The sequence below is a fragment of the Polistes dominula genome, unplaced genomic scaffold, assembly GCF_049000335.1.
Source record: "Polistes dominula isolate Pdom_NZ unplaced genomic scaffold, Pdom_raw_medaka contig_79, whole genome shotgun sequence".
NCBI classification, from domain to species: Eukaryota; Metazoa; Arthropoda; class Insecta; order Hymenoptera; family Vespidae; genus Polistes; species Polistes dominula.
This window is the reverse complement of record NW_028300916.1, coordinates 2,712,398-2,739,376: the sequence shown is the minus strand read 5'-3', so window position 1 is coordinate 2,739,376 and position 26,979 is coordinate 2,712,398. Positions and strand designations below refer to the sequence as shown.

Below are 26,979 nucleotides of genomic sequence, written 5' to 3'. Positions count from 1 at the left end.
TTTTAATTGGTTATTTAAAAATATGTTTCATTAATTATTAGGAAGTTTATATTCAAAAAAAAAAATTACATAATTACAAAATACACTTAATAAATTTATATGGAATATCGTATTTAATTATTTATTAATTTACCACGATATTTTATAATCAAATTATATTCTAATAATATCAATAATATCACATAATCAAATTATATATTGTAATAATAAATATAATATTTTTATAATAATTATTGAATTGCGCTTTTTTCTAAATTAATGGTATATTTAATTATGTTATTTTTTTATTTATAATGTCACTTTTTATGCGTTCATTTATTAATATAAAATGGTTCAATAATTATTATCAGTATAATATTTGTAAAATTGGAAGATTTAAAAAGGTATTTAAAAAAATATTATGGAATATCGGATTAAGTTATTTTAAGAACTTAATATGATACGACTTTATATTATTTTTTATTGAAAATATATTTTATTCTATTTTTAATAACTATAAAGTTTGTTCATAAATATACTTGCTATATTTAATTATTCAACTTTTTATTTATAATATATTTTTATTAACTACCAAGTTTCTTCATAAATACTTAATAAATTTAATTATTTAATTTTTTATTTATAATATATTTTTATTAACTACCAAGTTTCTTCATAAATACTTAATAAATTTAATTATTTAATTTTTTATTTATAATATATTTTTATTAACTACAAAGTTTCTTCATAAATACTTGCTATATTTAATTATTTAATTTTTTTATTAATAATATGACTTTAGTAATATCACAATTAGTTTCTCTATATAATTATGAATCAACCCTTCAAACTTCTAATAACAATTTTACTTTCGTAGAATTAAAAAAGATGTTTTCTTAATTTCCATCATTTTATAATTATTTGATACTCAATCGTAGATAACTAGAAATTTATTTATAAATAAAAAAAGGTACATTTTTAAAAAGATTTGTTAACGATGTAAAAATGACGATAGATTTAATATTAATCGATGAATTATTCGCGTTATTTATCTTCCCCCATATCTACGAAGGAAACTTTGAAATTCGATATCGGTAAGTTGAAGGAAACGGCAAGTTAAATGCAGAAAAGTAGATAAGCCCTTATCTTTCGGTGAAAAAGAAGTGGAAAGAGAAAGGTGGAAAGAAAGAATTATTGGTGAATAAAAGTAAAAAGATGAAAATTTCCTTTTTCCTTATTCGCATTCGTAATGTTTTATACAGATTAACGATTGTAACCCATCCGTGTTCTTCTCGCTATAAGGTGAGAATTGTCAAAGACAATATTTATTATTACGACGATAGGTGAACTAGTAAGAAAAGTTTGAAAGTAAGAGGTGTCAGGATAAGGAATGATTATAGTTGTCGACAAGTCGAGTAACGTTCAAAGGATCAACCTCGATTTGAACGTCTATTAAGTACTTTACACACCAAAAACTAACCTTAAAATGAATTACATGATTTAACATTTTTACAACTGTAATATTTCTTTCTCATTTTTAATAGATAGATTATTAAAACATATATTTATATGTTTATCAATGAAATTATGTATCCAGGTGTGTGCATGTATATTTTTTATTGTATTTCAGGTAGATCATAGTTTTGTATTCAAGCATAATTACGGAGGATGGATTTGAAAAGTTTTGAATTTTAACCAAAAAAAAAAAAAAACAAGAAAAAATTTGTATTTTTTAAAATAGTTTCCATGTTAGGATTAAAACTTTATAATCCAATTAGATATTCGCTATTGATAAGACTTGTTTTAAACTAACACGAATATTTTAAACTAAGAGATTAATATATTATATATTTTTATTAGTATTATTTAGTATGTTTAAACAAAGGAATTACTTAATACATTTTCATATAAAGAAATAAAAAATAGTAATTGCGGTTAAAGTAGGATGGTACAATCGTAAACGGTAGGAAATAGATATTTTATTATTGTGAATTTTTAAGAATTCTTAGGACAATTATTATTGGATCGTTTGATATTTTTGAAACAGCATGTATTATAAAGTCGCGAGATAAGGGGTAGAGAATAGTAGAATCAACGAGATACGAAATAACGTTTAACGAGCGTTCAAAGGTTGCATTGAACGTTGTGTCGAACGATGCATAACGAGGACAATGCCAACGGTCCGCGAAATGGTTCTGTCTCTCTCTCACGTCGTACCAAATCGAGACTTCATGCGATTTCACTCCGAATTCAAAGCAGAGACGATTTATTAAATTATTCATTATTATCTATATATATATATATATATATATATACATTCTTAGATTTAAATAATACTTTTTTGATTAAGATTCGTTACAAATCTTCTTAAAATAATATCTGTAAATTATTCAACATTATTTATATCTTTCTCTATAAAAATTTAGTGTTACAATTGTTGATTTCCAATGAAGTTCGAAATTATTGAACTGAACTTAATGAAGTTTTTATTATTTTGTGTGATTTTTTTTTAAATTTAGTATACAGGGTAGTTTTTATCGCGTTTATTTTTTATTTTTTATCGCTAATTTAAGGATTTATTTTATTTTGTGTGTGTGTTTTTTTTCAACTTAGTGCATAGCATAATTTTTATCGCGTTTATTTTTTATTTTTTATCGCTAATTTAAGGATTTATTTTATTTTGTGTGTGTGTGTTTTTTTTTCAACTTAGTGCATAGCATAGTTTTTATTGCGTTTATTTTTTATTTTTTATCGCTAATTTAAGGATTTATTATTTAAAGGTTATCTGGGTCTGTAGGTATTGCAAGTTTTCAATAGATGGTGCTGTATTACAATTCAATTATTTCGATATATTCACGTCTCGAAGCTTGAATTTCTTTGAAAGTTTCACTTCTGCCATGTGTGATCTGCACAGATCTGTTTTTTTGTTTTTAAATTACTTTTTTTATAACATAATATCAATTATTTATTCCTATCTATTATACTTTTGGCTATAAACCTTCTGTAACATTAATTAAACTTTACTCTCATTTTGTTATAGGGCAAGTCAAAAAAGTTTTGGAGTGTTTTTTTTTTTTTAAATCGATTATACTCTTTCTTAAGACTTCTTTAGGCAACCTTCTCTTTCTTTTTCTTTTTCTTTTTTTTTCGTTCAGATTTTTAAACTACATAGCGTGAAAACTTTTTTGCAATGCGAATAAAAAGGAACAAAAAAAAAAAAAAAGAATTACAAGAAGAAAAGAAAATTAGTGTAAGAAGTTTCAAAAAGGACTAATTGATTTTTAAACTCTGCTAAGAATTCTTGTGGCCCACTTTATAAACTTTTGCTTTTTTTTTTTTTTTTGTTTGATTTGATGGAACTTGATAATTTTTTTCTTTGTTTTTTTTTTATAATACCTTATGAAATACACACATGTATATATAATCAAGATAAAAGATTCTAAAAACGAATTGTATTAAATGAAAAAACATTAACGTTGTAAAGGGACACATAACAATGTATACAGTGACTCAAACAATTGATCAAATGTTCTCTCACAGTGTTTAAATTTTTACATAGTTTTCGTAGTTCACATATTACAGAAATAATTTAAATATGTTACACATTTTACATAGTTTTCGTAGTTCACATATTACAGAAATAATTGAAATATGTTACACATTTTACATAGTTTTCGTAGTTCACATATTACAGAAATAATTGAAATATGTTACACATATATTAAGCAAAATTCATTGAAATTAACAAATCCAGGATTTGATCAATTTTTTGAGTTTGGAAAAATGATTTTGTGATTTTGATGAATTTTAGTACTTCGTACTATATATTAATGTCACATGTGCAGTGTAACGAATTTTTCATTTTTCTATTTTTCGTAGAACTCAATGTACCCACATACTTACATCGAAAACTGATTTATCGAATAAAATGTCGGAACGTGGCTGGAAATCACAAAACGAATCTGGTGGTTTACTTTTTAAGTCTCGAATGAAAGAAAAATCCACGCTCGATATACTTCTTTCTACTTTGAGCTTAACCTGTTTGCGATATATCGATGAGTTTTCACAAAGTCTCTGCCTCTCTTGCTCATTTTTTCTTTCTTTCGTTCATTTTTTTTCTTCCAAGATCGATTCGCAAGAAGATAAAAGAAAGGGAAAGGAACAAAAAAGAAATATCGAGAGGACACTTTCTTCATAAAAGATTTACTTCCTTCTTGTTTTATTTTTATTTTTATTATTCTTGATCTCTTTTTTTTCTCTCTCTCTCTCTCTCTCTCTATCTCTTTCCTTTTCTTTTGTCATTTCCTTCATAGCAGCCCTTTTTGTCAGTGCTAATGGGAGTATCGTAGACATAATGCTCTCTTGCAACCGAAGGACTTGATGCGATACGATAAATTAGAGTTTTCAAAGTAATCTTCAGTGTGAACACTTAAATGGGGTTTTCGTGTAACGAAGCGATACCACCACGATGAGGAAAAGAAGAAGAGAAAGAAGATGAAGAAGAAGAAGAGCCTAGTTGTACATATGACTCCCCTTTCCTCTTTATCTTTTTTTTCTTTTTCTTTTTTTTCTCCCTTTTTCACAACCAACTAACCCTTCCAATCCTCTTTTTCTCTTTCTCTCTTTTTCTTTTTTCTCTTTAACTTTCCTCTCAAAAGTACTTTTCCTTTTTTTTTTCCCTTCCGGCAGTGGCATGTCCAATGTCATTATGGTTTTTGGAATTAAGAGCTTCCTAGGACGTGATTTCGTTTTGCATTTTCTTCTATCCTTTAGATTTCTCTCATGCAAGCTCTCACAGACATATTCAAAATGTAAAATTGTACTTTTATCATCAAATTCATGACTTTTTTTTTATCTCTATTCTAATCTTCTTATAATTGTTTATGTAAAATTTGAAATTATTCTGTGTTTTTTTATTAACATAAAATCATTTCCAATCGTATAAACCAATTAAATGAAAATAAAGTAGACTTATTGTATAAAAAATTGAAAATATTTTATATAAGATATTATATTTCGTATTTTAATTATATAATAAGTTGACTCTTATTGGTCGTTAGGTTTTTATATTGAAAATTCTTACTAATTGTAAGTTATAAGTGGTTTTGGTAAATATGTAATAAAATTGTTCAAAGTTATAAGAATAATTTATAATTTAAGTAGACTTATTGTATAAATAATTAGAAATATTTTATATTATAAATTATATTTCGTATTTTAATTATACAATAAGTTGACTCTTATTGGTCGTTAGGTTTTTATATTGAAAATTCTTACTAATTGTAAGTTATAAGTGGTTTTGGTAAATATGTAATAAAATTGTTCAAAGTTATAAGAATAATTTATAATTTAAGTAGACTTATTGTATAAAAAATTGGAAATATTTTATAGATTATATATTATATTTCGTATTTTAATTATACAATAAGTTAATTCTTATTGGTCACCAGGTTTTTACATTGATGATTTGTAAGTTTTAAGTGGTTTAGGTAAATATGTATCAAAATTGTTTAATATTATAAGAATAACTTTATTATTTATTAGATATTATTTATTTTTTGTTTTTTTTTTTTGAAGGAGTATTACAAATATATATGAAATTATTAATTATTTAATTATTTAAAAACATATTTTTTTATTTGTAAATTCACTTGAAAAGTCTTAGAAACACACGATTTGTATGTATCTGTGTATGTAACAAAATTGTTCAATATTATAAAAATAACTTTATTATTTAATAGAAATTATTTATTTTATTTTTGTGAAGGAATACTAAAAATATATATATGAAATTATAAATTATTTAATTATTAATTATTAATAACATATTTTTATTTGTAAAGTCACTTGTACCATTGGCCTTACGACCAATAAGGGTTGATGCTAATAATAATAATAATTATTATTATTATATTATTATTGTTCTTAAGAATTACCGAATACTATTATAATAATAAGGAAAAAAAGATTATCGTTTATAAATAAGTAATGGAATAAAAGCTTTAGTCACACACACACACACACACACGATATATATAATAATGGTTGATTAAAACATTGTAATGTAAAGTCACGTATAATTATGCATTCAGTGAATAATAGTAGTTCATTGATGATGAGAATGCAAGCATGATACATATAGATGAGTTAGAAGTCATCGTTGCAACCTGTTACACGAAACTCAGGCAAACCGTGCTAATTATTCTAACCCCGGAAGGTTGTGGCACGCATCACGTGAGTATAATTTCGTAGCTTGTAACCCCGTGACCTTTTCTATTTCAAAGGGAGTACCAGAAAGAGAGAGAGAGAGAGAGAGAGAGAGAGAGGAAGGAATGAAAGGATAAAGTGGTGAAGAAATAAAAAATAGTAGGTCGTGTTATTGGGAAAAAGATAGGAAGAAGGAGTAGGAGGATAAGGAGAAGGATGATGAGAAGGGGGTGGGGATGGTAACTATGGTAACCGTGATCTCTATATTATGCTTTGATTGGTTAAGATAATTTTAAACTTTTCTCCTTCAGAGGATCTTCGGCCTTGAGAGATCAAAGTTCGATCTCGAATTTCATTAATCAAGACGACAAGACTATTATCTTTCTTTTTCTATTTTTTTTTCTTCTTCCTCCTCCTCCTACTGCTCCTCCTCCTCCTCCTCCTCCTCCTCCTCCTCCTCCTCCTTCTCTTCTCTTCTACCACTGTTTTTTTTCTTTTTTTTTTTCTTTTCTTTCCAAGCAAAAAAGGTAGTTTCTTTTCATTATTATTCGCATTTTAAAATTCTTTTTTACGATCAAGGGTGTTTTTTTTTTTATTTACAATTCAAATTAGCCGCGTCGAACTATTTTTAATTCTTTCTTTAACGAATCGTTTGGCGAACGATTAATTTCTAGTTAAGAATTCAACTGCAATTAAACAATTACGAAAGATTGAAAATATTTTTCTCGATTTCTTTTCAAAATTCAATTGCAATTAAACAATTACGAAGGATTGAAAATATTTTTCTTGATTCTTTTTTCTTTTTTTTTTTTTCTTTCTTTCTTTCTTTCTTTTTCTTAGGAAATTTTTTGAATCTTGTAAAATGTCGATGCGTTTAACGGGGTTCTATTTGTATGAGAGAAACATAAAGAGAAGATGCTGCGTTTGGCACATTCACAAGAGAAAAAGAGAAAGAAAGGAAGAGAAAGAGAGAGAGAGAGAAAAAAGAAAGAGAGAGAGAGAGAGAGAGAAAGGAGGATCGATAGAGAGACAACGTTGAACATTGACGTTTTAGTTCGTAGCACGTATGCACATATTTCCTAAGATGTGCTAGATAATGCATCGACAGCAGTTCCATAATTAACGCAAAGCAAGACAAGAACAAAAGGGTCCAAGGGTCTCTCTCTCTCTCTCTCTCTCTCTCTCTTTCTACGTGAACCTCTTGTAATTTATCGGACGATATTAGATAGCAATTAGTTTCATTTTCTTTGGAACAACAGTTTCTAATAGGATCAATCATTAATTAATCGCTTTGTCGGAAACAAACTTTGAACTTAATCTTTTGATTTTATCGATCATGCATAGGATACGATATTGATACTGATACGATACGATGAATAATCAATTTTTTTTATGTAGTAATACTTTTTTTTAAATATTTTTTGTATGTTTTTAGAATTTTTAAAGGGAGAGTATATATATAATTGTGTTTGAATATTTCTTGTAGGTATTTAGATAATGAAAAATTGTTAATTAGAAAATAATAGGTGTATCATTTGTGTAATATGTATTTTTATATTTATTTATTAATATAATTATTTATATAAATAGATATGCATTTATATATTTATTTATTATTATAGTTATTTATATAAATAGATATGTATTTATGTATCTCATATAAATATATATTATATATTTAATTAATATATAATAATGATTATTATATGTAATAACTATTAATATATTTAATAATATCGACCATTAATATATTATTATATATTAATAATAATTATATTATTAATATACTAATATAAGTATATTAAAATATATCATAATTAATATATAAATTAATATTATAAAATTATAAATATAATTATAAATATATATATATTATATGTATTTATGTAATATGAATTTTGTAATGTTGTTTGTTTGCAATATTTTAAATATATTATTCATTGCAATATTATAAAATATATAAGAATACGATTTTGAGTTTACAATTATTCATATACATATATATTAATAATCAATTAATTATATACATTATTTAAATATTATAGATGTATATATTCGACGTATTTATGTATTTTTTAATCAATGAAAAATTAAAGAAATTTTGTTGTCTCTCAACTTATTTCCCTTTAATCTCGGTTCGATTCTACGCAAGATCGTTTTACCTCGCTTCGCGATAAAAGCATAAAAGTTGAAATATCGAGCGACAAGAGAGCGAATGAGATAGAGAGAAAGAGAGAGAGAGAGAGAGAGACAAAATTCCGTTCGAACTAGGAATTTTCACAAAGTACAGAGGCACGCCCATATTCGAGATACACATTTCGTATTCGTCCTGTTTTTTCGCAGAAAAATCGTATTACGAAATTACACTTATTTTATTTTTATTGCCTACAATACATAGAAGAAGATATTGTATACATTTTTCTCTTTTTTTTTTTTATATATATTGCTTTTTTTTGTAACAACATTTACAGATATAATATACATATATATTAATCTCTATAGTACGAATTTTTTTTTATTATCTAATATATAAATTATAATATAATCTTTATATATATATAATAATAATATTAATATAAATATAATATTTTAATAATAATAATTTATAAATTTATATAAGGTATAAATTTTAAAATATAAATTTATATAAAATAATTTAATAAATATAATATTATAATTATATAATATATATAAATTATATAATATTGTATAATTTTATTATATATATATATGTTAATTATATATTATATTATATGTAAATTATATAATATAATATTATTACACACAAATATATAATAGATATTTTTGAAATATTTATCGTCTAGTAAAATTTTCATCAAATCATTTCACAATAATAAAAAAACAAACAAAGAAATTAATGAACTAATTAACATTTCGTAAATTATTGTATATAACGCGATTCGATTCGCGTTTTCAATTACGAAAGTCCTAGAGAATTTCGAGAGAAAGAGAGAGAGAGAGAGAGAGAGAAAAGAGACACTCGTCAAATTGTATTCTTCCTCTCTTTTTTTTTTTCTCTCTCTTTTTCACAAGCTGACGATCTTAATTGGAAATAAAATTTGTTCGAAAATTCGTCTAACTTGTAAAATAAGAGGAAAAGATATAAAACACAGAAAGATAGAAATTAAGAGAAAGTAAAAAAGAAAAAGGTGAAGGGTTGAGATAGAGAGAGACAGAGAGAGAGAGAGAGAGAGAGAGAGAGACAGAGAGAGAGAGAGAGAGAGAGAGAGAGATGCAAGAGAGATAAAAAAAACCCTAATCTTTTAAAGTCCTTAACGAATTTCATTAAATCGCGATCAATCGATCCTGTCTTGTTTTTCTTCTTCAAGAAAATCCAACGTCAAGGATTTCTCTCTCTCTCTCTCTCTCTCTCTCTCTCTCTCTCTCTTACTCTTTCACTCTTTCTCTCTTACTCAACTATCATTATCGTGTATATTAAATTCTGCCTATAATCTCGTTAACGAGCATAAGCGTTTTGAACGACACTATGTATCATTTAATTCTCAAGTGAGAGATATTTTCTCTTATAATATTATATTTCGTATACTTAGACAGTGCTTAGCGGATGTACAGGGAAGTCTTTCTCGTATAGTTGAAATTTCATACTAAATGAATAAATTTATATTTGCAAATGTTATACACACGTATAACACACTTACATGTACGTACACGTACACGTACACGTACACGCGTATGGTGTTTCGTTAAGAATTATTTTTCGTAATTCGCTTATGCACTCCAGTATTGTTTTTATAGTAAAAGGAAAAGGGATTGTAGAACGGAGAGGGTGAATATTCTTTACCTTTCATTTTAATCGAATGTCACAAAAACGCGTATCGTTAACGAAAAAGATTCACGAAGGAAAGAAAAGAAAAGAAAAGAAAACAAAACAAAACAAAACAAAAACATGAAGAAAAAAAGAAGAAAAAATCTGTAACGAGTCTGTCGTTGAATATGACGAATATCCGTCATCGAGGATTTCTGATAAAGGGGATGGGTGATATATTCGATGGAAATGTGTCGTAGGAATGAAATAGAGTTAGAATCAGAGACCCCAATGTGGTTAAAAGTTAGAGGAAACATTTATTATTCACTCGAACGATTCTCCATATAGTATTGTTCCAGTTTTTGGCGATTATACTCATTGCAAGGGTGGTAACATAATATTTCTAATGGAACTTGAAAACGGAAAGAGAGAGAAAGAGATACAGAAAGAGAGAGAGAGAGAGATAGGAAGAAAAAGAGAAAGATAGAAAGACAATGCACTTTGGAAAATGTATAGGAATAGTGGAATAAAGAAAAGACAAAGCATGTGACTAGCATGATCAATAAATTCGGTATATATATTTGTAGTATGTTCCATGTATAGCAAATGAAATATCTCTCGAAGAAAATTTGATATTTCTTTTATTTTCTCACGAAAAGTTTGAAATTAAAATCGACGAGTATGTGTTCCTACTATATATATATATATATATATATATGGTGTAGTATGTTTCTCGTGTATGTTTTAATTTTATTTTTTAATAGAAATTTGATACGCGCATTTGATATAAGAAAATATTGATATTCTATGATCTTATTTTTTTTTTAATTATTTATTTACTTATTATATTTATATTATTATAATATTTATATATAATTTATATATATTTATATATTATAATATATATAAATAATTTATATATATTTATATATTATAATATTTATAATTAATTTATAGTATTTAATTTTTTTATTTTTTAATTTATAATTTATAATTTTTTAATTATAATTAAATTATAGCATTTATATTTATATTATATATTTTATATATTTTATATACTATAATATTTATATATATATATATATATATATATATATATATATATATATATATATATATATATATATATTTATCATATTTTAATTATTGTATTTTAATTACTTCTTTATTTATTATATTTGTTTTTATTTTAACTCTTTTCGTTATTATACATAGTAACTATAGTTACAGTAAATCGAAGATGATTATAGTAAAACGACAAAATACTGCATCATTGAAATAATTTTAGGTCAATCTATAATAGTATATCTTGATATTTTTATGGCAACCAACTTTCTATATTTTTTACACATATATATTCGTAATTTAATTAGATATAATTGAAATAAGAAAGCAACTATTTGCATAATTCGACATAGTACCAAATATACACTGCAATGTTGTACTCTGCCATAATGAAAGGTTCAAATTAAATTCACTCGTAGAAATTTGCAACATGCATGCATATGTGCATGAACATTAGTAAAACATTAGTATTGCATTTCTTGTTTTTTTTTTCGCTTACAGTTTTATTTTTTTATTTTTTTAATTTAATTCTAATATATATACTTTTATTTTTATATATTTTAATATTTTTCTATTCAAACTCGTAAATGAGAGACAGTATTTAAGATTTTTATCGTATATTATTTAATTTTAATATTATAAACATACATTTTTTTTTGCTCAACTATGAAATAAAATAGAATATGATTATTATGATAAAATAATTTGATAAAAGGAAGATAATGGTATATTTGAAATGTGCATGCACTTGTCACAAGTTGAAATTCCCGCAAGGATGGATAATTTGAGCTTTGACCGCAATGATGTGACAATTGTGTGAGTACATTTATGATCAGTATGTTAACGAAACAGTCATTTTGTTGAAATTAACTTGAAAATTGTTACCACATTACTCACATATTTCTCTTCAAATGTCTTTGAAAAATATATTAGATTTCGAATAAGTGAACAATGATATTGGTTTTGTTTCTCTCTCTCTCTCTTTCACTCTCTTTTCTAAAAATTTCAACTCGTTAAACATCCGAGTTAAGGATAAAAGAATTTTCATTAAAATATGATGTAAAGTTGAATGTAGTAGATAGGATAGTTAATTTGACCAGTAACTCGCGAAGAATCTATTAACACGTCATTGTTCGAACCTTTTGTATCCTTGCACGAAAACAATTGAAATTGGTTGGATAACACATTTCCTGTTTTTTTTTCTCTTTAAAAACTCTTCTCCTGCTATTGTTCAATGGTAAATAAAAACAAAAAGTGGATAGAATTAATCTGGAATAAATTCAATATTCATATTTTTTACTTTCGTATTTAATTACTTTGCAAATTTTCATTCGTTGATTAAATATTTGATCGTTTGTTTGTTTGTTTTTTTTTGTTTTATTATTTCAAAGTAATACTTTTTTTTTTTTAATATTACATTTTGTTTTCATCGCATCATCAATCATTACGTATAAATAATCATAAGCAGTAGAGAATCGAATTTGGGTCAGTAAATCGCATTGGATGTCATGACCAATGGAATATTGCTTAAGAATTCAGAAAATGTCCGATGCAATCGTCGCCGAAGCAGCTTTTTCCAGCAATTGCATTCTTACGAGCAGCATTTTCCTTTGTTTCTTCGTTTCACCCTTGCAATGAACGAACGAACGAATGAATGAATGAATGAATATTTTCTTGATAATACACGCATATAAGCGGAAACAAAGTCGTGAATACGCATATCATCATTATCATTACTCTACAAAATCCTTCATTTATTCTTATCCTTTGAAATCTATTGTTTCTAAAGATTTGTTTCTTCTTTTCTACTACTAACATTTTCATTCGTTTCATTCTTTTTTTTTTCTCGAATAAAAAATAAACATTCATTTCGTACGGTAATGGGGAAGAAAAAAAGAAATATTTTATATGAATAATTCAGTGTTATACTGATTATCCTTCTTATCATTTCATTTCCTTAATATCATTTTTAAAAGTTGACATATGCATATTGTAATTCCAGCTATATCTTTGTGTCGACATTTTATGGTTTTGTTTTACATAAATTTAAAACGAAGTATTCCACTAAAATGACTTAATCGAGATAAAGTAATTTGATTGAAAAATTAATTATAAATAAAATTATTAATACAACATAACAAAAAATTAATGCTAAATAAAAATATTAATACAACATAACAAGAAATTAATTATAAATAAAAATATTAATACAACATAGTGAGAAATTAATTCTAAATAAAAATATTAATACAATAAAACCACAAATTAATTCTAAATAAAAATATTTATACGACTAAACCAAAAATCAATTATAAATAAAAATATTAATACAATATAAGAAAAAATTAATTAGAAATACAAATATTAATACAATAAAACCAAAAAATTAATTATAAATAAAAATATTAATACAATATTACGAGAAATTAATTCTAAATAAGCATATTAATACAATAAAACCAAATATCAATTATAAATAAAAATATTACCACAATAACACAATCAAAAATTAATTATAAATAAAAATATTAATGCCACAAAGCCACAAATTAATTCTAAATAAAAATATTAATACGACTAAACCAAAAATCAATTACAAGTAAAAATATGAATAAAACATAACAAAAAATTATGTTCTAATTAAAAATATTAAATTTATTAATAAAATTACAATAATAATATTTGTCATATCCCACATTTACAGTATTATTTAAAAAATTATAAATTCACGTACGATATTAATACTCCAAATATTCGATACGATATATAATTTATCATTTTTCTATACGGTTTAGTTATTTTTAGGATACATTTTTCGTAAGTATGTTGAATGATGCTTCATACTAGATCTATCGTATGTCGTAGGGACGATGTAATACGTGAAAGCTTTTCATGTTTCTTATCATCTTCTTTTTTTTTTTTTGTTGTTTTACTATTTTTATTTTATACTAGACAGATGAAATGTACTGGGTGAAAATATGGTCTGGTTAACACCTTTCAACGTCAAAACGTTTTGCATCGTAAATCTCATATACCCAATATATATATATATCGTTCTCTCTCTCTCTCTCTTTCTTTCTTGCTTTCTTTCTTTCTTTTTTATTTCTCTTTTTCTTTTTATCTTTAAGTTAAAATATGTACATATATTTAATCGAATGCGCTTGATCGTCCTACATGGAAATGCGATAATTTACTTGGACGCCAGAATGTCTGGAAAAAGGAGTTTGTGAAATGGACAAAACAGTAAAATGTGATTCGTTGATTTAGAGACGATTTGTCGACTCGGCGTCGTTATTATCGATGAGATAAAAAGATAAAAAGATAAAAAGATAAAGAGAGAGTAGTAGTAGTAGTAGTAGTAGTAGTGGTTACCATCGTTTAATTCAATAGTGTGCAAATTCTTCGACATTTTTTTTTTCCATCGAATTTTATGCATAAGGGTAGTGAAATTTTAATTCATCGACTTTTTATTCACTTTTCAAAAGTCAAATCATATTATTATCATATTTATGATTACTCATTAAACCTTTCATATATACATTGTTACATAAAATTCAAAATCGCATATCGTTTTAATGTTTTTTTTTTTTAATTTTATTTACACATGTTTTAATATTTGAAATAAAATTCATTTGATATGATTATTTCAAAATGTATATCGTGTCCAGGATATTCGTAAATTTTCCTTTTTTTTCTTTTTTTTTCTTAATATTCATAGTATATATAAATTGCATTTATTTAAATAATATGTTAAACACAGTGAAATTTTGCGTAAAAATAAATAATATTCACATATTTTATTTATTCATTTTTATTTATATCGTATCAATATTTTCAAGATAAATTAAACTAAAGATTAATGTATCATTTTTTTTTTTTTTAAAGTACGTTCACGAAATTTGATCGTACATTTTCTGTCAAAAAAAAAAAAAAGAAAAAAAATTTCCTCTCGTATTTAAAACTTATTTGATTATAAACATAAATATAATATTATATATTTGAAATGTGTGTGTTGCAATTTGTTAACAATTTTATACAAAGTCGTTTAAAAGTAAACGTTTTCTTTTTAAAACGTGATCGTTCGATTGAAATTTGATATTTTTTAAAAATTATTTTTGTCATACTACCAGGAAAAAAATAAAACACAGAGAGAGAGAGAGAGAGAGAGAGAGAGAGAGAGAGAGAGTAGTAATCAAATATAATACATATAAATCATTTGATAGTCATCGGACACCGGACGTAACCATCGGGGGTTATATACTTTCATTTAGCTCTAGCTCTTACCCCTCACCCTCCTCCAAGTTTTTTTTTTTTTTAGAAAATAAAACTAAAATTCTTTCGATCGATCGGTGTTGGGAGTCACGCCGTTTAGTTCTCGTTTGTCTTGTCACCGGATGAGATTGGGAGAATTGAATGGCGAGTACAGCTAATTCTCCAACGTTTTAGCCCTTATTGATCGTATTCGTTTCAAAAATTGTCTCCCTTGTGTGATTTTTTTTAAATGAAATTTTTTTGTTTTGTTTTTTATATCACAATATTCCGTATCTTTATTTTTATTTTTAATTTTTTTTTTCTTTTTTTTTTGTTATAAATCCATTTATCAAACAAAATCATTGAATTTTCTCGACAGTTCGACATTGAATTAATAAAAATTTTTTCGGAAATGAAATTTTTTCTTCTGTACCGGGTGTACTAATTGTTTTGACCTTTTGTCGAGATTATTATATGAAATAAATGTTTTGTCATTTAATAATTAATAATGAAAATTTGATGTAATTTTTTTTTTTTTTAATAATATTAACTTAATGAAGTTAAATTGATTTTGTAATAAATTTTATCTCGTTGATAATTTATTTATTTATTTTTTTTTTTTGAAAGAGTGCTTATAATAAATGTTGATATCATTAGGCACGATATCAAAAGGATAAACTTAAAAATAGTTTAGTATTTTAAATTATACTACTTAAATCCTTTCAATAGGGCGAAAAATCAGTTCGAGTGGGTTCCATTACAAAGATCAGTTAATTTCTTCTCTAACCGATTATTAGATAAAATAATTTTTATGCCTAAAAGATTGAAGGATTTCGAGACGCATAAATGTGCCCATAACAGTGCACCATGAACAACAGTGATTTCACGATTGAGTTTTGAATTGATTGAAAAATTTTTCCGACTGGGACAGCATATGTTCCAGCCGGTGCGAAAGGGTTAAGGGAGGATCCCTTTCGATACACATATTGAATCGTAAGTTCCAAGACGCTTTTGTGAGAAGTCCGTGTATTATAAAAAAAAAAAAAATAAATGTCATATTTGTCCTCGACTTCGATTGGAATTTTTTTTTCTTTACCACACGGTTGGTTACTCGATAGAAACCGTAAAAAAAAAAAAAAGAAAAAAAATAGAAAAACAAGCAATCGATTGCTATTGTTCGCGATTATTATGGATGGTTTACCCTATTTGCATAGAAAAGAGAAATATACTCTTTCTATTTTAGATTATAGAAAAAGAAGAAATAATTTATATATAAAAAAAAGAAGAAAACAGACAATAATAAAAAATGAAGTTTAGAAAATAATAATAAATTGAGGATGATACGTGGAAAGAAAAAAAAAATTCTTGAAAAAGTTCAAACTGTTTTTATGTCTTCAAGTTACTCTAGTATTGTACTAGTGACTTATTCACTAGGGTAAAATTCTACGAATGTGGAGGGTTGATGCTGCTTCTCTTACATTCTATTCTCACGTATATTTATAATGTTCTGACACGAGTACATTTTATCTTGGAATGCGTATCTTACTACTTCCAAGAATGCTAGTTATTTTTTCAACTCTGTTATGAAATATTTACTTGTAATACTAAGATTTGATTACTTCAATAACACGAATTTATTACGTTCATTTCTTTCTCTTTTTTTACTTTATATTTATATGTTTATTATTATTTATTATTTAATATTATTATATAGTATATTTTAATTATTATTTTATATTTTAATTATTTTTTGTTAAATCTATTCGTTTGTATTCTCTTATACGAAATTGTTTTGATTACTACAATAACACGAATTTATTATGTTATTTATTTCATTTACTTTCTATTTATATTTTTATTATTATTTACTATTTAATATTATTATATAGTATATTTTAATTATTACTTAATTATTATTTTATATTTTAATTATTTTTTGTTAAATCTATTCGTTTGTATTCTCTTGCACGAAATTGTTTTGATTACTACAATAACACGAATTTATTATGTTATTTATTTCATTTTTACTTTATATTTATATTTTTATTATTATTTATTATTTAATATTATTATAAAGTATATTTTAATTATTTTTTATTATATCCAATCGTTTGTATTCTATTGTACAAAATTGGTTAAATATTTTTTGAATCATTTTATAAACCAATTCTTTTATATTTTTGTGTACATTTCCAGATTTTATTTAAGATAATTATTTGAAACTTTTAGAATAAAGCAAATAATTATTTTTTCGCTCAAAATCTTTCAAAAATATTTGGTTCATCCTGTATTACGTATTCATACTTAAAAACTCGGTTAATGTAAAAGGGAAAGTAATATGTAGATAAGATAAGAACATCAAACAGCTATCGTATAAAATTTGTAAGATTTTCATCCTGGTAGAAGTTGGATCAGTAGGGATAGGGTTGATCAGATTTGACGAGTCGAGTTTTCGAACTAGGGTCAAAATGTTCTAAAGAGAGAGAGAGAGAGAAAGAGAAAGAGAAGAGAATTTCTCCTAAGGATAAAGTGGGTCGCCAATTTCGTCCTATATATGAACCTCTTTTCGGCCTCGGTGTAGTAACCGTACAGAAAACGTGATCGGACTGAAAATATTTTAAGCCTCCATGGCTGAGTCAACGCAAATTATCAAAAAAAAAAAAAAAAAAAAAACTTGGCAGAAAAATGTACTATCTATTCATACTTTTTCTTTTTTTTTTCTTTCTTAAGCCTTACATGAGCCAGCCAATTCTTTTACTTTCTTGTCATATTTTATTTTATTTTATATATATATATTTTTTTATTTCATTTATTTCTTCTTTTCTTACTTTGGTTATGTTCGTACTTTTACTTTTGTCTTGTTTTATTTTATTTCTTATTGTTGTTATTTATTTTATTTTCTTCCTTTCTTTCTTTGGTTATTCGTACACAGGTACATTTTCTATATTCTTTGTATAAATTAAATTCTTTATAGTATATATATATAGAAGAAAGTTCTTAGAAAACTATATAGGTAAATAAATACCGACACTGTTACATTTCATAGAACACGTTTTCAAAGAATCGTGGTGACAATTTTAAGCGACTAGTCCAACATTGCGCTCTCGAGATAGTTAAGAAAATTGAATAGTAGAGGACCTAGCGGTTTTACCTAATAAAATAAGACTTGGCAAAGTAGACGAGGAAAGTTACGAAAGGTCGGACGAGAGGGTGAGTCCGCAAAGAAGCTTTAATAGTTCCAGATCAAGTTACTTCTTGATACATTCGAACTATCTCTAATTTTGATTCTCATTCCGATCTTATTGTTCATCGAACGTGTAACGTGATCGACCATTGTCAAAGTATTGAAATTTTTGTTTGTTTTTCATTTTGTAATTTATTATAAATGTTTAACAAAATTATCAAATATTTATCAATGATGTTTTTTATATTTGACTGTAAAAATTTATTTTGGAATATTTTTTAAATTTATAATAATATTATTACATATACTTAAACGATATTAATTAACAATTTAAATTATATTATTTTATTATTCAGTAAAACTTCTTTTTTAAGCTTAAATTTGTTTAATTTATCTTTGTGGGAGTTTTCCGTATAGGGGATAATTTTTTGTTTTAATTTTAAATTAAATTATTTATAGACAATTTACCAACCTTTTCAGTAACATTTAAATCCGATTCTCCTCTTCCTCAAGTTAGATCCGGCGAATCTTCGAGATCGGTATCACCGCTAGAACTTGAATCAGTTTGTTCGTTGCAAGGATGCACTTGCACGTTGAACACATCGCGTTCCATCGACTCCATCACGATTACTATTCGTTCGTCAATGTACGTGAATTCACTCATGTTCGAACTATTTATTTTTAGATCTCACACTCACGAATATACATAAATATATATATATAACTTAGGTATGTATATATATGTACATATATATACATACACTTCTATTTCGAATATTATTTTTCTCTGGCTGTTCTTTTTTCGAATGGAAATTTTTGCCAGTAGATGTTACATCGCGATGATTTCTTGTCTAAAAAGATAAAATAACATTGTCGTACTCTTTCGAGAATATTTCGTGCGTTTGTTCATAAATTTTATAAAATTACGAAAAAAAATTTTATTAAATGATCCTTCTTATTATCTTAATAAGAAAAAAAAAGGGAAAGAGAGAAAGAGAGAGAGAGAAAGAAGTTGAAAGAACAAAATAAACAAAAAATTAAGAAAAAAGAAGAGAATAAATGGTTTCTAAGAAAAGTGTTTAATGATACTTTTTTTCTTCAAACAATTCGCTAAAATCTGGAATATTTTTCTCGATCTTGCTGACGCGTCGCAATTTCATCTCTCCATCTTATTCCCTTTCTCTTTCTCTTTCTTTCTTTTACACACACTTTCCCTTCTCTTAATGCGTCTTTCCCTTTTTCTTTTTTTTTCCTTTCTCTCTTTCTATTTCCATTGCAAAGACACTCTCTGTGATTCATTCCGAAGGGTTCTAAGGATTGGCAAAAAAGTTAGGAACGTTCTAGGATTCTTTTCTAGTTCCACGAATTCCTTCAAAGATTCGTCAAAGTACTTTACCTTCCAAAGGATTCATCCGTTCGGAAAAAGACCCTACTTTGATTTAGTTTTTTTTTCTTTCTTTTAATCTACCTACCTATATCTATCTATCTATCTATCTATCTAACTATCTAACTATCTATTTATCTAGCAGTGTTTCTCAAATGTCTGTGATGAACCTTCGTTTAATAGACGGAAAACGAAACGGTGTCATCGCGATAATAATCGACGGACGACGAATAATCGATGTGTTCCAATTTAACAGGAGAGAAAGTCAACCATTCATTCGATAACCTCCAAACGCATAACTCGAAATCATAACTTGATGCAATAATAACGTTGCTATCTATCTATCTATCTATCTATCTTTCTACCATTCTCTTTTTATTTGTCTACTTTTCAGCTGTGAAATTAGTCACTCCTCGTATATTTTCACCTCTCATTCTCTTCTTCTCTCTATCTCTTTTGCTACAAGTGAGTTACCCCCATGGTAAAATAGATCAAAACTTGTTTCACGTTTGGTTGTTCATCGTTTCGTTTCTCCGTATGGACCTGGAACGAACGTTATTGGTTTTTGTTCGAAGAGATATGATGAAGTTTGATTGCAAACACACGTCGATTTTATGTCCTACCTTTCTTTCTCATTCTCTCTTCCAATCTATCTATCTCTTTCTCTATCGTATAATACAATGAAATTTTTCATCTTGCGTTTTATGTTGTTGTTTTCTATTTTTTTTATTCGAAACAAGCTTTTTTTCTTTCCCCTCGAAGTTAGACATAAAGAATTTTTCTCGATTTCATTTCTTTTTCTTTCTATTTCATTTTCTTCGTTCGTTTTTTTACTTTTGTCGAGGATTAAATCGAACTATACCTTGCACCAGGTTACGTGGATGTTTCATCAAGATAACAATCGAGATACGTGAACTCAATGCACTTAACTTTGAGAGAACCGACACGTTCCATCGTTGATCCGAGCTATACGATTTAGTCGATTCGATGGTGTTGTTTTAACAAAAAACAAAAAAAAAGAAATACAACAAAAAAAAAGAAAAACACAGACAAAGGAATAGAAGAAAGAGAGAGACAGATAGATAAAGAGTGTGTGTGTTCTGTTCGTTTTTAGATCAAATCCGAGCTAGTCCAGTGAAAGGTAAAACGATAGGATTGGTGGGTACCGTCGGGCCTCGATAATGGAGGTCCTGATCGATTAAAAGTAATCGTCTTTGGTATGGTATGAGTGTCTCTCTCTCTCTCTCTCTATCATGGTATTAGCTACAATCGAAACGAGGAAACGTTGAATTTTACTTTGAAAACACTTAACAGACCTAAATGAACTTCCATTTTGGACGATGATCTTAATCTAAGTCACTTTAGAATAGCTTATTGGAGGGGTGTCCTCTTTTTTGATTCTAAGGATAAATTATGTTCTTTCTTAACGATTAAAAGAGAATATATCTGGCTAGTTTCCAATAAGAACCCTAATTTATCTCGATACTGTCATCTTTGATTTTTCATAGTAACTTAGTTAGTTTTATCATCTTTTTATTTCTTACGATTTTAAGATATTTTGATGGTAGATAATTGACCATCGAGATGACGTTGAAGAATAATTATAATTGTTTATTAATTAGACAGGATTTATTTTTTATTGATTTATAAAATGATTTGATATATTTCTCTCTGATCACCTTTTTTTTATTATTTTCTTGACTTTATTCATTTTATTTTTGTATTTATTTAGATTTTAAAATAATAATTAGATAATGAACTATCCTAAATAAAGTTAAAGAATATAAATATAAATATTACAGCTATGTATATACATAAAAGTAATATTTTACGTAATAATAATAATAATTCTTTTCATTTGTATTACAACTATCACCCATAACCTCTTTTTTCCTCCCTTCATTTTCTGTGCATATTACAGTTTAATTTCGTAAAAAGTATTTCAATATTTAACGAAACGTCATAAATGTAATTTCCTTTAGCAAATTGCGTGTTATATCATTTGAAATCTTTGAGTAAATATCACAAAAATAAGGGTAATATAGTTCAAAGGTCAATTCTACGAGTTTATCTATTTAAGGTTATATAATGAAGTAGTAACTGCGGTAAAAGTAGTAACAGTATAGCAATGGTCAGCCAATCGTTCGAAAATAAACCTCACTGATAATGTAATGAAAACGTTACGATTTTATTTTTCTTTTTTCTCTCACTTTTCTCAACGTTTATAAAACAATTCGTCTAAATTGAGAAAAAGTCCTTGACAAATATAATATCACGTAATTCTCTCGTTGATATGTTCCTTCCGAACAAATAACAATAAAATAACGAAAATACGTTTTGCCTCGTGTACAAGGCCAATAGAAGAGATATCATTTTCAAAGAAGGGGAGAAAAAAAAATAAAGAGAACAAGAATTTATCGAGTTTGTCCATCGTAACAAGTTTGGGTCAGAAGGAGGAGGATCTTTTTGATCATCTTTGTAGGTAATGTCTTTGGACCGAAAGGATTCCAACTATCAACTGGGACGACAATATCGTTCGATATATAAGGAAACGATGAAAAATCAAAAATATCATTTACTTTTCTCTCTCTCTTTCTCTCTCACTCTCTTTATTTTTCTTTTATTTTCTTCATATTGCACGAATACCTCGAAAATTTGAGAATCTTTTACAAATTCATTTGACTAGAGTTACGAAATCCGAGAATTCTTTTGATTCTATCTCCTTCTTTCTTTCTTACGTTTTTATACTAAAACATCAATAAAAAAGAAATCGTGACATTAAAAAAAAAAATGAAGAAGAAAATTCTAACGTGAAGAAAAAAGAAAAAGAAAAATATATATATGTATATATATATATATAGAATATACTTGGTAAAGTCTAGTCTCGTCTTTATTCGATCTACCTTCGAATTCCTTTTCTAACGTATTTACATACCTAACGCCCACGAGGGAAAGACGTCTTGTTGTTCTGTAATCTCAAACGACGAAGTGTACGATAGATAGAGAGAGTGAAGAGGAAGTGTGAGTAAATATATATATATATATATATATACATATACATATATACCTAACAAGAACGAACGCACAGCAGGTAATCTTCATTCTCGTGAGGACAGTTCGACAACGGTGAAATAGGATTTGACGATCCACCGCGTATATGCATATACAAACAACACGTATTCATATATATCATATATTATATATATATATATATATTTATATATGTAATAATAATAATTTATGGATCATCGTAAATCGAAGTATCTCAAATGATCGAGGAATGATCCAAGTTAATTTCAATAATATAATTGTTAAGACTAAATTAATAATTGTAAATGTTATTTCACTTTTTAGAAAGAAAACAATTCTTTCACGAGGCCGAACACGTCGTTTGTTTTGAGTTGCAGGCCAGGTTGAACAATAGCAGGTGTAGCAGCAACGGTAAAAGCAGTAACAACAGTAACTGCAACTGCAACAGCAGCAGCAGCAGTAGCAGTACGAAGAAGAGGAGGAGGAGGAGGTGGAACAAGAATGACAACAACAACACGAATTACAGCAGCAGTTTGTTGTGGTGATCGTTTGCGGTGTTATTCGTCGTCGTCGTCTACGTGGTCGTCGATCAGGATTTAGCTGGACTCGTGTAATAATACCGTGAAGAAGCTGTCGTCGATGATGTAAGAGATTATTGAGGAAGTAGAAGTTGATGTAGGTGGAGGAGGAGATGGTGGTGGTGGTGGTGGAGGTGCTGGCGGTGAGGGGACAGGTGGGGGAGGGCAGTGATCGACGAGAGGGACGACCAAATCCTGGTTCCAAATATTTAACGATGAGTACAAATAATACACTTTGTTGTTGTTGTTGTTGTTGTTGCTGTTCTTCTTCTTTTTGTTCGTATTCTTGTTCTGGTTCTCGTTTTTGTTTATCTCGTGGTCTTTGTTGTTGTTGATGATGGTGATGATGTTGATAATGTTGATGATATTGATGATGATGATGATGGTCGTCGTCTTCGTCGTCTTCGTTTTCAATGATAATAAGCCTTTGTTTTCGATTATTGTTTCGTTCTTCCTCACGTTGGCGGGACAATAAAAATCTTGTCGATTTAACAATGGGCCACGATGAATAAGTAGAAGTAGAAGAAGAGGAAGAGGAAGAAAAGGAGGAAGAAGAAGAAGAAGAAAGCATCCTCGTGGCAGTAGCACCGGCAATCCGCGACGACGATACATCTCCTCGAGACATGTATGTCAATCACTATAACTATTTTATCCGTTTATTCTATTTATTTATTTATCTATCTATCTATCTATCTATCTTTCTATCTATTTATATCTATCTATGTGTCTCTTATTTTTTTTATTGTTTTTCCTCTTTTTTCTTTCGTCCCTCATGCACGTTCGTGTTTACAACGACGACGACGACGACAACCACCACCACCACCACCACCACCACCAATAGCACCCCTTTTTTCTCTTTTATCTATTCTTCTCGTTTTATTTTTCTTTCTTGTTTTTTCTTTCTTTTTCTTCTTCTTCTTTCCTTCTTTCGTTCACTCGCAACCTCCCTTATATTCTCTTTTCTCGATAATCAACTTTCTCTCTAACGAGAATTCGCACGATTCACAATAATCGTTCTAAATCGTAGTAATAGTAATAGTTAGTTTTAGTAGTAATAATAGTAATGGTTATAATAGTAATAGTAATAAATGTTGTCTTCTCGCCGGCGTAACCGGCATAACCACCGGCGGTTTTGCACACGCGTCCTTTCGACTCGCATCGTCGTATATTCGCGCGATAACACACACCACCGTGCTCGCTCACCCCTTTTAGATTATTATTATTATTATTACAATTATTATTATTTTTTGTTCTTAAACTTTTCTCTTAAACTTTTCTCCTAAGCTGGGATATAGAGAAAATATAAGGAATACGATCAAACGTAAAAATAATACAAATAATAATTTCAAATTAAATGTTTTTCGGAAACGGGGGAAAACATACACGTCCAGAAATCAACACACTAACACACATACACATCAAATAGAAAGAGAAAGAAGAAAAGGATGAAAACAAGAAGAGAAGAGTTGGAAAAAGGGATTCGGGGAAAGGGGTAGGAAGGGGGAAAAATGCAAAGGATAAAGAAAAAAAATAAAACCAAAATTTTAGGATATAAAATTGGACTTTACAAAGAGATCCGACTGTGATAAGGCGAGGGACGGGGAAGGGGGAAGGGAGGACGGGGATTTTGGGAAGAGGAAGGATCGTGGATAGAGAGAAAAATGTAAAATAAAAAAATATAGGAGGAAAATAAAGGAAAATGTTAAAAGATAGAACAAAAAGGGGGGTGGGTAGGAGAAAGAAGAGATTAAAAAATAAGAATAATAAGAATAATAAGAATAATAATAAGAAGAAAAGATAGCCAAGCGAGAGACGAAACGGAGGCGAGCGAGAGAGAGAGAGAGAAGCGTCGGTGTTGAGCGTCCGCCCGCTTTGACGCTCCCGACAGGACTGCGTCGGTCCCCATTTATTCTCCACCTTACCCTTCACCCCTTTTATCCACCACCAAACTTCTTCCACCACCTCCATTACCTCTACTACCACCCCCGTACGCCCACCATACCACCACCAACCACCACTACTACTGCTGCTGCTGCTGTTACTACTATTACAACGTTTACTACTACTACTACTTACAACCACCACCACCACTACTACCACCACCATCATCATCCCTTCCAACTTCTTCCTTGCTACCACCGCCTTCGACCTCGCAGGCATCTACCAGCGCCATCACCACTACCACCACCAACCACTACTCATACCTGAATCATCCTACTACTATAACAGTCTGCCTACTTAGATTAGGCTTATATTCCATCTATGAACCAACCCTTTTCGTGATCCAGTGTGTAGGAGTATGTATTGTATATATATATATATGGTTTATTTATGTATTTTCTTTTATTTATCTTTTTGATTTCTTATTTCTTTTTTTTTCTCCACAGAACTTATTAACTCGTCTTTTCTACTATCACAGTCTGCTACTTAGGTTAGGCTTATATTCCATCTATGAACAAAACCTTCTCGCGATCCAGTGTGTAGGCGTATGTTTGTATATATATATGTGGTGTATTTATGTATTTTCTTGTATTTATCTTTTTTGATTTCTTTTTCATTTTTCTTCACAAAATTTATTAACTCGTCTTTTCTGTATTATATATATTTATTTATTTTATTCCTTTTGTCTCCTCATTAGATATTATTTTTATTTGTTCGGTGTATTTATACTTGGGGTGGAGAGAAAGGGTTAAGGGTTTGATTTATTACGATGCTATTTTTACTTGTCATTGCATTTTTCTTTTGTTTTTTTTTTAATGTCTATTTTTTGTCATCATTTCATCATTTTTTTATGTTCATACATATAGCAATTTTCATATTAATTTTTAATGTTTCTTTTGTCTCTTCATTCAATGTATTCTTAAATATATAATAGATAGTGATTTTAAAACATTTCACTATCCGTATTCGCGTGCCACTTTTTTTTTCCAGATCTTGATGTTGATTTTCTATTTACTGTGACATTTGGAATATCGTAGAAAAATGAACAACACATAGGTAAAGAGATAAATTACTATAGTTAATCGATTATTTAAAAAAAAAAAAAAAAAAAAAAAAAAAAAAAAACAAATAGAACGATGAAAAACAAGAGTAATTGCAAAATATAATTGTTCGTTACACGTAATACGCGGGATTATTGTCATTTAAATTTTAAACACGTTCTAAATTCTAATGCCGAGTAAAATCTAATGAAAATTTAAATAGTTCAAATGAGCAATCATGAAACATTGATTATCGGAAACACGGATATAAATCAAAATAAAATTCGCAGAATAATACAAATGAATTAATCGTACGATTTACAAGATAACTTTTTCATTTCGTGATCGATACAAGATGTATCTTTAAAAAGAATATAAAAAATCTATGTAAATAATTAACGTGAAATGAGATAAAAGAACGTGACAGATTAAATATTACAAATGGTTTCCTCTGCAATAGTAGATTGTCTCGTTTTCCCAGTTATACCTCGTTTTTCTGTGAAAATATCAGCTGACGAGACCTCTTACACCTT

General features: G+C 27.4%; 2 protein-coding genes across 3 annotated transcripts in view; both read right to left on the bottom strand.

Annotated features, from left to right (window-relative positions):
• The window catches only part of SK (small conductance calcium-activated potassium channel), a 207,627-nt gene that overhangs the window by 77,420 nt on the left and 103,228 nt on the right, over positions 1-26,979 (bottom strand). The window lies entirely within an intron of this gene.
• On the bottom strand, positions 18,952-25,480 carry LOC149033080 (uncharacterized). The gene is made up of 2 exons (XM_089170804.1): positions 23,205-25,480; positions 18,952-19,324 (listed from the first exon to the last, which is right to left on the bottom strand). Exons 1-2 carry the CDS (start codon positions 24,088-24,090, stop codon positions 19,251-19,253), a joined length of 960 nt encoding a protein of 319 aa, XP_089026930.1. The 5' UTR covers positions 24,091-25,480; the 3' UTR covers positions 18,952-19,250.